The following is a 13,161-nucleotide window of genomic DNA, read 5'->3' as shown; positions in this document are numbered from 1 at the left end:
TAGATCCATTATCACTTACAAAAGCTTTATTTTGGTTTTACTTAAGCTAATATTTACCCAAATAAATATTCTACTCAATACAACATTAATTATCTGGCAGTAAACACGTGATGACAAGGAAAATAAGCTATTTGTTTTAAAAAAAACATTAACTTTAACCTAGGGGGTCATGTACATAAATCATAAAGCGAGAAATTGGTTTTACCAGCTCCGAGTAGCGGAACAAAAAAAGGAAAAAATACGACTCCGCTTATTCCGTTTTATTTCGCATTTAGTTCCGCCCCATCAAAACTCCGCCCTATCTCGCTTCGCCTCGCGTTACGCATTTCAGTTGTATCTCTATAATAGGTTATGGCATAGCCCAAAGTAAATGGCAGATATTTCAATTTGAATACATGATATATATTGTTAGGGACATGGTTTAATAGTAGGCAAGTTGTTCGAAAATTTGAGTTATTTTGTCGAAGGAAAAAGTTATTCAACTGACTGACTGACTAGGTTTCTGAAAAGTTAGCAGAATTAAGATCGTATAAATATTTTTCATGTTTTCTTCATTAACGTCAGACAGTTAACAGTTAATTAGCAGACTACGGTGTCCCACTGATCATAAAAAATAAAATTTGGCCCCCAACTGTTAAACTGTTTCATGTAATTTTAGGAAAACTAATTTTAAATCATTCTGAAGTGAAAATTATAAAATTGTTTAGCAAAGCAAATTCATGGTATTTATATTAATTAAATTTTTTATTTTTATGATTTTAGGTGAAGTATGAAGTCTGTTAAGTATGAAGATCAGACCAGCTCGAAAAAACATGGCAGCAAAGCGAAAAAACACAACAAAGCAATGGCTCAAGAAGCACAGAAGAAAATCACAAAATGTAAAGAAGTGCAGGAAAGTCGATTGGATCTCAGCAAGTTGGACTTAACAACATTACCGTCGTCACATATCAAAGAAATGACCCAACTCAGTGAACTTTATTTGTATAAAAATAAACTCAGCGTAATACCGGATGAGGTTGGGTTGCTGGTTAACCTTTCGACCCTTGCTCTTCAAGAGAATCATTTAATGACATTACCGACAACACTTCAAAACTTAAAGAAATTGAAAATGCTTGATTTAAGGTATATACATTATAAAATTTCAATTTAAAAAATATTTTATAAGTCAAAAATGAATTGCTTTATTTTTTTTATTAGTCATTCTTTAAATATCACAAGTTATGTGTTGGTTTTTTATATTTTTAAAGAGAGCTTTTTATTCTTTGTTATTAAATTATTTCATATTTTTATGGATTTTTTAAGGAGTTTTAAAATGTTGACATTTAGCTACACTTTTTACAGCAAGTGTTGAAACTTAAACTTACGTTATAAAAAATTATCATAAAAATAACAAAAGAGGTATTACACTTCATTTACATGTGGTAGTATCTTATATGAAAGTTGTTTGTTAAATAAGTAAACTGAGAAGTCAATAAAAATGATTCAGCAAAGTTTATCCCATAATGAATCATCGATTTAATTGTGATGAATAATTAATAGATGAATGTGTATTACAATATCGATCGGAATAGTTTAATTATTAAGCAGTTTGATGTTTATGGCCTTTTAATAAAAAGTTAAATATCACGATAAGTATTTGGTATTTCATTGTTGGAAAGTTTTACAACTACTTATGATATCGTTTGATGTTCATTAAAATAACATTTCATGTTTATATTACTACATTAACAAGGGCTATGACAACATACGAGGCTATTTTTGTCATCAAAGGACAGTGTTCTATTTTTGATTGTGATGTCATGGTTGTCAATTATGTTATTTGTCTCTTAGCACCTTTGGGATATAAAAAAAATTGTAATTACACACATTTTGTTTCAAAAAACAAAGGCACACATCTGAAATAATAGTTTTAAAAATTTATAGATTTTACATACATACATACTAGTAGAAATATATTTAAATTTTGTTTTATATAATTTTTTTTAAAATTGTGTATACCTTAATAGTGTAATAATGATTTTATTTTGTTTTTTAGACACAATAAACTACCAGAAGTGCCCCCCGTGATTTACCAGCTAAAATCCTTAACCAAACTCTACTTGAGGTTCAATAAAATAACTTCCATAGATGCTTCAATAGAAAACCTGGAAAATCTTACCCAACTTGTAGTTCGCGAAAATAAAATCAAAACAATTCCCTCCACAATTGGTAGGTTATTATTTTTTATAAAAATAAACATTTTACATAATTTAGTTTTTCTTAAAGTGCTAAAAAACCAATTTATATTCAATTAAAGTTTTAATATATTATATATAAAAATATATTTAAAAATGAAATAATTGCACAGTTTAAATCCAAAACACGTTTTTATTATGTAACGCTGTTACCTTTTTTTCGTTTTCACTTAATACTTATTTTAGAAATGTAATTTTTTTATTAAATTATTTTTAAACTTTTTTAGGTAAATTACAGCAGTTAGTTACCATAGATGTTTCTTATAATGAGTTAACTGAAATCCCAGAAGAAATAGGAAATTGTAAACTTGTAACCTTTCTTGATCTATTACACAACAAATTAACAAAACTGCCAGAATCATTAGGTGAGTTTGATTATTTTGTAAAATGTTATTTTGCCATTCAAAAATTTTTGTTATGAAATTTAGGAAAAAATTTGCGTAACTGGCCTACTGTGTTTTTGGAGGTTGTTTATTATTAAAGTAAAATATATTTGCAAATTGGAAGGCTTTAAAGTAAAGATGTCTGTTAATAATTATGTTGTACTATTTATAAGACTACCTATATAATAATGATAAAGCACATGTGAGATTATATGCTAAAAATAAAAAAAAAATTTAAATAAATATTTGTGTTATATATATTGGGACCCTAACCTATTTAGATTTGGTATTTCTATTTTTACATAAATTTGATTTAAATTATCGAGTTGTCATTTAATTTGCAGGATGTATCAATATAATGAATTAGTTGTACAGGGATGCATAGTAACATTTATATTTATTGTCAAATCATTTCAATTAATAAAACTTTTTATTGCGTAACATTTTAAACAACATATATAAAGTTTATTTTTAAGTAAATGTAATTGTTTTATTTTCTTAAAATTAATTGGGTCTGGCATATGGAAAACACTTACTTAATTTTATTTAAAATCTTTATAAGATATGTGTTATCCCTTTTTCGCTTTAAAAACCTAAAATAAATTTAATTTTTTTACTTTCATTTTTTAATTAAATTCCCTTTTTTTTCTTAGGTAATTTAGTGAAGTTGAATCGTCTGGGTTTAAAGTATAATCAATTAACTTGCCTCCCCAAATCGATACAAAACTGCAATTTACTGGAAGAACTGAACTTGGAAAACAATCAAATCGAATTTTTACCTGAAGTAAGATTATTTTAATTTCATTATCAGCTTTAAAATTGGCAAGTTTTTTTTTATGCCCAAAAAAGTACATGTAGTTTTTAATCTGTGTTGAAAATGTAGGTCAAACATTTTAGGTTGGTGTACTTTTATAGCCTGCCTAAAAAAGAGACTATATGATTTAAAACTTTACTTCAAACCACATTTTACGTGTGTAGTTTAAATGTAAGAAAGTTACTTTGATATAGCTATTAAACCACTTAACATTTTGAGGATAATATCACCTTTTACTAAGACAATAAACAAAGTAAAACTGGTTTAAAATTCCACATTAAGTCTTTGTTCCATTAGTTATAATATAAGAGTGTGTATAAAGTGTTATAAAACATTTTTTTCTACATTTTGTATGGTAATTAAATGATCATATATAAATTGCTGTTAGTATTTTTTTAAAACAATTTATCCTTTTTTTGCAGGGTTGTTTAAGTAAATTATCGCGTCTGACAAGTTTAACTCTGGCAAGAAATAAATTTCTATCTTATCCCGACGGTGGCCCCTCCCAATTTACTGCCCTCAAAACATTAAATATGGAACATAATCAGGTTAAAAAGATTATAATTCTAGAATCTCTTAAAAACAGTAAATTTTTAATTTTTTTATGCATTTTTTCTAATTATAGGTTTAGAAATGCTTCAAGAAATTTAGTTTATTCACATTTTATTTATTTATATATACCAACTATTTTTTTATGATCGAATATTTTTATTTTTTTAGATTAGTAAAATTCCTTTTGAGATTTTTTCACGAGCGAAATTTCTTTCAAAACTTAGCATGAGAAACAACCAATTAACATCGTTACCATTAGATGTGGGTTCTTGGTCCAGTATGGTTGATTTATGTTTAAACACCAACCAATTAACCAGATTACCAGATGATATTGGAGACCTCCAATCTTTACAGGTTAAAAATTTGAAATTTCGTTTAACTTTTTTTTTTTGGAAGTGATTTATTTTTTGCCCCTGTTTAATTAAATTTAAAGTTTTTAATATATTTAAATTTTGTTTTAAATTAGTTTTTATTTTTTTAAAGCAAAGCAAAATATAATGTAGTACCAGTAATTAAGTTTCATTAGCCTATCATTAAAATCTACACTTGTCAATTTAAACTTTAAACCCTGTATTTATCTTAATGTTAAAATGTCACTGAAATCTTATTTTAATTAACATTTTCGTAATATAGAACAATTTAAAAACTGTATCTTATCATTAGGTTTTAATGAGTAGCGTATTGTTTACATTAAATTCTTTTTTGTAACTATCATTTATTTTTTTGTATTTTGAAAATAGATTCATTTAAATTCAAATAATACTTAGAAAACCAAATTTATATATTATGTTAACTTTATGATTCTTAAAAACTTTCTATATTCAACTACTAACTTATTTGGTATATTAGAAATGTAATTGCTTTAACACATTGCTCGAAAGTTGTTAAATTATGTTAACAATTAAAATCAAGTTTTTGATAATTATTCTAATAAAGGTGTGATATTAACACCTAATTATTTATCAACTTTTTTGTTTAATTAAACTAATTACTTAAATTTTTTTCTTAGGTTTTAATGGTGAGTAACAACCTGTTAAAGAAAATTCCATCCTCGATTGGGAAACTCGTTAACTTACAAACCTTAGATTTGGAGGAAAATAAACTTGAATTCGTGCCACAAGAAATTAAACATTTAACTCAGGTATTTTAAAATAAATAAAAAAATATTTAAAAAATAATATATATATATATTACATTTATAAATAATGTATACCATTAGGCATTGTTTTCCGCTGTAGTTTTAATAACAAAAAATATTATTTTTCAGATTTAATTTTTTGATTTTGTTTTTAGTTACGCAAACTTAAACTACAAGGTAATAAACTGACTTCGCTACCAAACAGTGTTGGAAATCTAGTGAATTTAACTGTTCTGGCAGTTGGGGAAAATGGTATCAGAGACCTTCCTAATGAAATAGGTAAGTTAAGCTTAATTTTTAAAGTTCAAAAATACTTTTTCGAAAAAAAAAAAAAAAAAAAAATTAAAAAAATGATTTTAATTCGATTTCATGTAGGTAACTTACAAAATTTGGAAGAACTTTATTTAAACGACAACCCACTTCAAGTTTTACCATTCGAGTTAGCTCTATGTACTAAACTTGCCCTAATGTCAGTTGAGGACTGTCCCTTGCCCCAAATTCCACCTATATGTGTAGAAGGTGGCCCCAGTGCTATTATGCAGTATTTAAGAGTGCAGGGCCCATATAGGACAACTCTTTAAGACACAGATTTGACCTAGCTAAATAAATGGCAGTTTTTGATTGTTTTTTTTTTTTCGAGTGCTGCAACATGACATTGTACCAGCGAAAGTTACGCTCTCATAATAAATTAGCTGGAACTACTGAGGATTTTATTAAGTAATTTTTTTATTGTTGGATACATTTTAGTACATTTTTTTTAATGTATCACTTTTTTAGCATTGCCCTTTTTGTATTACTACTATTATTATTATTATTTTTTTAACAATTTATGCGTAGAGACAACATTATGCTAAAAATAACATGTTTTGTCGATTTTGCTTCCGGTTTTTCAATATTTTTTTCAATAGTTTAAAACATTTGACAGATTGCACTAACAAATCTTATTTGAAATCATTGTTTTAATGGATTTTCAAAAGTTACAGCAGTTTCAGATAGGATAAATATGATAAAACATATTTAAACTAACTTACAAATATATTTTTCGCATAGCTATAACTCTATGAAAAATAAAGTTTTTTAACCCTTATCATTAAAACCTTATTATTCTTTTAGTATTTTTTATGCACTGATTTTATTTCTAACATGATTTTAAATGAAATAATTACAAGTTTGCACAGTGCTTTATTTTATACAACTTTGCTGTTATCCTGCCATACTTTACAACAATCAAATTTTAATGTACCCAGTTAGTTTTTAACATATTGTTAAATTATCTTGTCTTGCGACATATTTTATTGAATCGTATTATTTAACCTATCAAATTTAACTTGAGCGATGAGGTATTTTTGACAAAGTTATAATGTGCTCTTTGGAATTCTGCTGATACTTTTTTTCTATTTTCTCTTACATTTTATTGTGTTATTATTTAGTTTTTTAAGAGCTGTTGCGAAAATTTTGTATTTTACTAACTCACACATTAACTTTTATAAACTTTCCATAAATTCAATCGAAATTTATTCATAGAAAACCTTCTGGTGGTGCTTACTATGTTCATCCAACATTTTCAAACTTTAAAATGGTGTAAAATTTTGTTTAACTATCATTACATATCAAATTTTATCATATAAATAACCTCATGCAGTTATTTTGAATAGACTACAAATTTGGTTTTATTTCTTAAGGTTCTTTTTTGTTTTTATTTGAAATCAAATTTTTGCAGTGCACTATAAGCCTTTGTTTTAAATTATATTTACCCATTTTATTATTTGGTATAACATTTTCCAAAGCTGGTGCTTTATGATCAGCATCAATAAATCAAAAATATATTAAATTAAAGATGGGTTAATACCATTTCATACTTCTGCTAGCTTATTTTATTTATTTAATGCCTATATTTTCTTTAAAATAGCTTTTAACAGCCGTATACTAGATAACTAATATAAAATTGAATATTTGGATTGAAAAAGTTAAATGAAATCGTGTTTTACCGCAACCGGACGTTGGCGCTAAAGGACTATTTTTACCATAGAGATACGCCAAAATTTTTTATTAATAAAAGTAAGTTTATGTCAGCCTGTTTAAACCTTGATACGTTTATTAAAAACAAGAAATTTTTGGTTTAATTAGGTTTGGTATTTGTGGACAATAGTCTGCTATTGGTTTATTCAGTTTGGTGGCAGCAATTTAAGAAATACAGCTTTCTTTTGACGGCTTCTTTACAATCGATTTTGGGTTAGCTGTTGTTGAGTAAGAACAAAGAATGGAAAGTGAAGGCAGTCAACTTGAGTGTGCGATATGTCTTCAACCATGTATGCAACCTGTACAACTTCCATGTCACCATGTGTTTTGTTTTCTTTGTGCCAAGGTAAGACTTTCATGTCTGTTTGTATATCTTGTTAATTTTTAGGTGTTTATGATTTCTGATAAAATATTGTCATATATTAACAAAGGGTACAGCAATGCAAAATCGTAGATGTGCTTTGTGTCGATCTCCCATCCCCGATAACTTTATTACAAGACCAAACTTGTTTAAAAAAGAAACAGAAGAAGACGAAGATGATAACATGATGGAAGCCAGGTACTTTATACCACTTTTTTCTAATAATGACAGTAGCTTGCAGAAAAGAAGGTGTAAAACATCACTGTCTTTTACCTGCATTGCTACTGTACCATAAATTTCTATGGTAGGGTTATTTGCTTGTAATGTGCTAAAGCCTAATAAAATAAAACCTTTTTTTAGGTATGTTTGGTTTTATGAGGGGAGAAATGGTTGGTGGCAATATGATGACCGCACTTGTCAAGAACTTGAAGCTGCATATGCAGACTCCCAGAAATCTGTGGACGTTTTAATTGCCGGGAACGTTTACGTGATTGACTTTGAAAATTTGGTGCAATATCAAAGAAACAGGAACTCTAGAAAACGAAAAATTAAGAGGGACTTTAAAAGTGCACCTAAAAAGGGTGTAGCCGGTCTTCATGGGCAGGGAATTCGAGACCCAACTGTAGGTGAGGAGATGCCACAGTCGACGTCCAAGTCTCAAGATAATAAAACGAATCCTCCAACGGGATTTATTAATTCTGTTTTTGATATTGGCGCTGAATCGACGGGTACCACTTCTAACAATTAATAAATATAGTTTAAATGACATAACTTCAGTTTATTGTATCTAGTAAATGTATTAATTCTGACTCTGATGTTTTAGTGGCAAGCAATGGAGTTTATTTATGTTTGTCACGGTTCAACTTGTTTTTTATTGGAAAAGTTAGTTTTAAATATCTGAATAAGTTTGTTTATTAGTGTAATTAATAATGATGATGTTTATATTTTATTTAAATTTAATTTCTTCCAACAGAAAATTGAAGTAGGTGTAGTTTCTATTCAAAATATTCAGTTTTCAGTTTCTTTCTTCCAAATTTCTTTTCTCTTTTTTAATATTTTATTTCAATTTTTTTTTTTCTGGTTTTGATTATTATAATCAAGGTTTTTTTTAAACTCTTTTCTTCTTACTTATACTGTTTGTATATTTTTCCTTGCATCTTTTTTTCGATTTCAAAATATATTTTACTACTAATACATTTAATTCTTTATTGTAAAACTATTTCAACATAAAATGTCAAAACAAATTTGTATTTTAACACCATTCACTATTAGGTAAATGTTTGAGTTAGTGTAATAATTCGATTTAGGTCGATTAAATGTCGCATGGTAGGTCTGCCATGCGGGCAATTCCATGGATGTTCTATCTCAGCCATATGGGATATTATTCTCTGCATTCCCTGTTTGTTTAAAGAAGTACCTGTAGAAAAAAAAAGTATATATTGAGTTAAAAAAGATACATTGTTAAAGGCCCAACTTTACAGGCACTCGGTAAATTTTGTTGCCCCAACCCAGTATCAAGGTTTCTTTGTCATTATTGATTTGACATGGAGTAGTTTTGTCAAACCATTTATTAACTAATTATTTGATATATATTTTTCACATTACTTACCAATCATTACTGCTTTGCGGCAAGCCCTTGATGCAAACATTCGTCTTATTCTTGAAGGTCTACACATAACACCGGGGGCGCCATTTAACATAAATATTAATTCCTCGACGTCGGTCGAACCAAACTCCCAGTTTTTACTCATCGGGACTTTACTTAAACTGATGTTCTCTCCTTAAGTAAAATTTGGAGTTAAATTTTTTTACAAAGCTTAGAAAGTGAGTATTATGTGGAATTTACTACTTGAATAAAAGAAAATTGTTCTTTTACCATTTTCCTTGTCTATGTTGAAATCGAATCCATTTTTTTGAAATATTTTAAGATTGTGAAGTAAAATTAATTTATCACCAGCGGTAAGATAAAGTTTTTGTGGAACCACCAACTTCTGTTGGTGAATATTGTGAAATTTTTGCAATGTTTCAAAATTGTAAATTTCATCAGATGCATGCTAAAAAAATAAGATTTTTAAAATATTAAAAATATATCTGGTATAAAATAGTAAAGTTGCTAAAAAGTATGTTAATGATAATAAATTAATAATGTTTTTTTGTTTTAGATATTACCTGGTCTATAATAAATAAATCATTTTTAAAGCGGGCAATTACAAAACCCAAATTAAATTGGCCCAAAGCTTTCATTTCATTGAAAGCTTTTTTCTTAAGAATTCGACTCAATTCATTCTGGGCTGACTTGTTTTGGCTGGGGTCAATTTTAGCTTGAAACGATAATTTCTCTTCTGTAGTTGGCATTTTTAACTCTGAATAATATATTTGGTATATATAAATACTATTTTTTTAGTTTTAAAAAGGGTATTATAAGTAGCATGTACAATACCTTTTATCCTTTTTAATGACTCTTTGATTTTCGTTAAAGAGAATTGAATTGTTGTAAATGATTTGCAGTTTTCTGTTTTTTCATCATATTCAATAGTTTTAGATGTACATTCAGTTTCAATATTGTTTTCATTAGATTTTAAATGTTCATCATTACTATTTCCTTCATTATTTAAAAGGTCTATATCAATTGATGATGTATTTACATTATTAATAAGAGTTGAACTATCATCCTGTGATATTAACTCCATTTTAAAGCCAGATTCGGAATTTAAATTATCAGAGTTTTGATCAATAAAATTACCAGGTGTTTGTATTTTTGTTGGAAGTAGATAAGTTTTCCGATATTTAGCTTTTGTTTTCACAGGAGTATTTGCAGTTCGTTTTCTGTTATTATTACTTGGACTCTGTTTTAAAGAAGAGTTATGTCTAAACTTTGATAAAATGCTGTTTGTGGTTTTGACTTCTGGATTTGGCCGCATTAATTTTGGGGTTGTATTAAATTTGCTTTCAGATTTTAAACCTAATTCTTCAGAATTTAGAAGGTTGGCATCTTTTGTTTCTGGTGTTGTATCATTAGAGGTATTTTTTGTATGTTCTATAGGTTGTTTATTGTTGTTGATAGTTAATTCTAGTTTGGTACTAAGATCAATTTCTTGTTTAATTTTGGCTGGTTTGTTTATTGTTTCGATTGGTGCATGTAAAAAACCTTAAAAAATCAAAGTTTGTAAAAGTCAACACAGATTTAAGCCAAGTTGGAAATTAAAAAGAGCTTTGTTTTATTAAATAAATTAACAACTTGTAGGTATTAGTTGTATTTTTTTTAATTTTATGACTAACTTGATAATGATGATTGTACAATTGACCCAATTTGGTGGCTTTCGTTTTTAGAGAATAGTTGTAAAAGTGAAGTCTTTATTGTAGCTAGTAAAAGTTTTTCATTTTGAATGAAAACTTGTCGTTTATCGGGAGTTACATTTATATCAACTGTTTCTCTTTTTATTGATATATTAAGGGCAACGAATGGGTATTGGTGTCTAAATTAAAAAACACAAGTATTTTATTAAAATGCCATTTTCAGGTTTACATTACAATTATTTACAACTTCTGAAAAGTTAATGTTTTACTAAATATCAATAGAATGTTATTAACAAAATTATATTAAAAATATTTCACCTTACCTGTTATATAAGTGATATACATCGTTAACTACTTTAGAAAGTTTTGGTATATCGGTTGGTCTTGAATTAATAAACAAAAATTGTCGGTCCGGTGATGACCTTCCATACCCATGTACAATATCTGATATCATTCCGCTTACTACATATTGCTGGGATATTTTTTCTGCATCTTCAGGTTTTAGATTGTAATCTTCGCAAACCTGATACAAAAATGTAAAAGAAATCATGTTTTTTTAAAAATATTTTAGCACAAATTTATATTTTTAAAATTAATATTTAACACTGGCATAGTCAAGTAGTCATCATCTTAAGAATAGTTTGTGGTTATTTAGAATATTTTAAAACACAGTTGGGGCACTTTTTAACTACCACTTTGGGGATAAATTTCTTTTTTAATAAAAAATAAATATCATGATATAAACCTCATTTGAGGGTTGGTGTTGTATAAATTCCTTCAAAGTTTGGAGTTGTTTAGGACCGTATATTGAAGAAATATTTTGTTGTAGTGAACTTGAACTTTGTGTTGATAAAACAACATTTTTCTTTCCCTTACCAACCTACAAAATTGGATGAAAAAATTGTTTAGCAATATCACAAATTTTAATCAAAGAAATATGCATTTTAAATATTTGTTTAAATATATACCGGCAGCGTGGTGTAGTGGTAAGAACTCTTGCAACACCACACATGAGGTCGTGGGTTCAATCCCCACTGATCACATGCTGTAGCGCCCTTGAGTAAGGCGCTATAAACGGTACGAACTCCTGCTGAGCCAGCACTTAATCAGCAGCATAATTATCGGGCAATTATAATCTATAATATCCCAAACTGCTAAAGGCAACTCGAGACTGGGTCGGAGTAACTTATGTTACTCTATGTTTAAGTCGCGCATTTGACTTTCCCACATTGAGGATAAAGATATATACAAAAAATATAGTACCTGATTTATGCATGTTATCTTAACATTAGTGGATATTAGGCAGTAGGCACTTAATATTGACAGCAACTTCGTGTATTCCTTTAAAAAAGATAAAATTATATTTTAGGACCTTATTGTTATCATTTTTATTTTTTGATTTACCTTTTTAATATTTTTGGTAAACTCTTTATATCTCACAGGTAGAGTTGAGAAGATTTTTTTTAACATCACATCAGTTCCTATTTTCCGAGCTATTCCTGATTTCGATATTATCAGGCCATTGTAATCATATTCCAATTTGTGCCCTATTCTAAACATATAAAATTTGATTAATTAACGTTTAAAATACCTACATTTTTTAGGCCTATAAAATAAACAAAAAATCTAATTATAAAAAATCTAATAAAGTGTGTAAAATAAAATTTTTATGCAAAGAAAAGATAAATATATATATACACTTAAAAAATATATATTTAAATATGTTATATAATTATTCGCCTATTAATTTAAAAATTAAATGTTTTTTAACCTGCTACTGGCATGCCTTGTGCTTACAGTAACATTACAAAGGGCACACAAGGAGCTCAGAGCTTCTCCTCGAAAACCAAATGTACTAACACAACTTAAGTCAGAGAACTCTTGTAATTTCGAAGTGTGATGTTTCAAAGCTAGATATAAACAGTTTTAAAACTATTGTATGCTATAGGCCAGCAAGCAATATTTAAAGAATGTTAACTGCATGCTAATTCAGAGTTATGAAAAATAATTGTGAAATATTTTAATTTTATTTTGGATGTAAATTAAAAATTACTCAGGGATTCAAAATTGCTTTCTTCCACTCCACTCCCATTGTCGATTATTTCAATTTGTTCACTTCCATATTCTTTTAATCTGATTTCTATAAAAATGTTTAAATTTCAGACCATTGTTTAGCAATATTTAAAACTAAAACCATGTAGTTTAAAGTTAAATTAATAATAAAACAACAAACCTATTATTGTTGCCCCTGCATCAATGCTGTTTTCAACTAATTCTTTAACAGCTGTGGCAAGATCTAATATTACTTGACCAGAACATATTTGATGAACATCATTTTTATTTATTGACAGGATTTTGGCCAT

At 27.7% G+C, this 13,161-nt stretch overlaps 3 protein-coding genes across 3 annotated transcripts in view; 2 read left to right on the top strand and 1 right to left on the bottom strand.

Annotated features, from left to right (window-relative positions):
- The window catches only part of LOC145744512 (mismatch repair endonuclease PMS2-like), a 14,938-nt gene extending 1,777 nt beyond the window's left edge, over positions 1-13,161 (bottom strand). Inside the window, exons 1-13 of the mRNA XM_082562366.1 lie at positions 13,032-13,161; positions 12,852-12,938; positions 12,570-12,708; positions 12,203-12,350; positions 12,062-12,139; positions 11,544-11,678; positions 11,122-11,321; positions 10,781-10,977; positions 9,942-10,649; positions 9,671-9,864; positions 9,378-9,555; positions 9,111-9,278; positions 8,793-8,918 (exon numbers count right to left, since the gene is read on the bottom strand). Coding sequence (XP_082418492.1) covers positions 8,793-8,918; positions 9,111-9,278; positions 9,378-9,555; positions 9,671-9,864; positions 9,942-10,649; positions 10,781-10,977; positions 11,122-11,321; positions 11,544-11,678; positions 12,062-12,139; positions 12,203-12,350; positions 12,570-12,708; positions 12,852-12,938; positions 13,032-13,161 — 2,488 coding nt within the window. The remainder of the gene's footprint in view (positions 1-8,792; positions 8,919-9,110; positions 9,279-9,377; positions 9,556-9,670; positions 9,865-9,941; positions 10,650-10,780; positions 10,978-11,121; positions 11,322-11,543; positions 11,679-12,061; positions 12,140-12,202; positions 12,351-12,569; positions 12,709-12,851; positions 12,939-13,031) is intronic.
- On the top strand, positions 767-5,745 carry LOC145744518 (uncharacterized). Its single transcript, XM_082562374.1, has 9 exons — positions 767-1,122; positions 2,036-2,208; positions 2,462-2,599; positions 3,271-3,401; positions 3,854-3,979; positions 4,152-4,337; positions 4,993-5,124; positions 5,277-5,400; positions 5,497-5,745. The coding sequence occupies exons 1-9, from the start codon at positions 770-772 to the stop codon at positions 5,700-5,702; spliced, it is 1,569 nt and encodes a 522-aa protein (XP_082418500.1). The 5' UTR covers positions 767-769; the 3' UTR covers positions 5,703-5,745.
- On the top strand, positions 7,164-8,573 carry LOC145744523 (E3 ubiquitin-protein ligase RNF146-A-like). Its single transcript, XM_082562381.1, has 3 exons — positions 7,164-7,486; positions 7,572-7,699; positions 7,862-8,573. The coding sequence occupies exons 1-3, from the start codon at positions 7,382-7,384 to the stop codon at positions 8,247-8,249; spliced, it is 621 nt and encodes a 206-aa protein (XP_082418507.1). The 5' UTR covers positions 7,164-7,381; the 3' UTR covers positions 8,250-8,573.

This window comes from Corella eumyota, chromosome 3 (assembly GCF_963082875.1).
Source record: "Corella eumyota chromosome 3, kaCorEumy4.1, whole genome shotgun sequence".
NCBI lineage: Eukaryota > Metazoa > Chordata > Ascidiacea > Phlebobranchia > Corellidae > Corella > Corella eumyota.
This window is presented reverse-complemented; position numbering and strand designations above follow the sequence as displayed.

Coding starts and splice junctions, on each gene's coding strand:
- LOC145744518 (XM_082562374.1), top strand. CDS start 770: ATGAAGTCTGTTAAGTATGAAGATCAGACCAGCTCGAAAAAACATGGC. Junction 2,209..2,461: donor AACAATTCCCTCCACAATTG/GTAGGTTATTAT, acceptor AAACTTTTTTAG/GTAAATTACAGCAGTTAGTT. Junction 2,600..3,270: donor AAAACTGCCAGAATCATTAG/GTGAGTTTGATT, acceptor TTTTTTTCTTAG/GTAATTTAGTGAAGTTGAAT.
- LOC145744523 (XM_082562381.1), top strand. CDS start 7,382: ATGGAAAGTGAAGGCAGTCAACTTGAGTGTGCGATATGTCTTCAACCA. Junction 7,487..7,571: donor TTTGTTTTCTTTGTGCCAAG/GTAAGACTTTCA, acceptor ATATTAACAAAG/GGTACAGCAATGCAAAATCG. Junction 7,700..7,861: donor GATAACATGATGGAAGCCAG/GTACTTTATACC, acceptor ACCTTTTTTTAG/GTATGTTTGGTTTTATGAGG.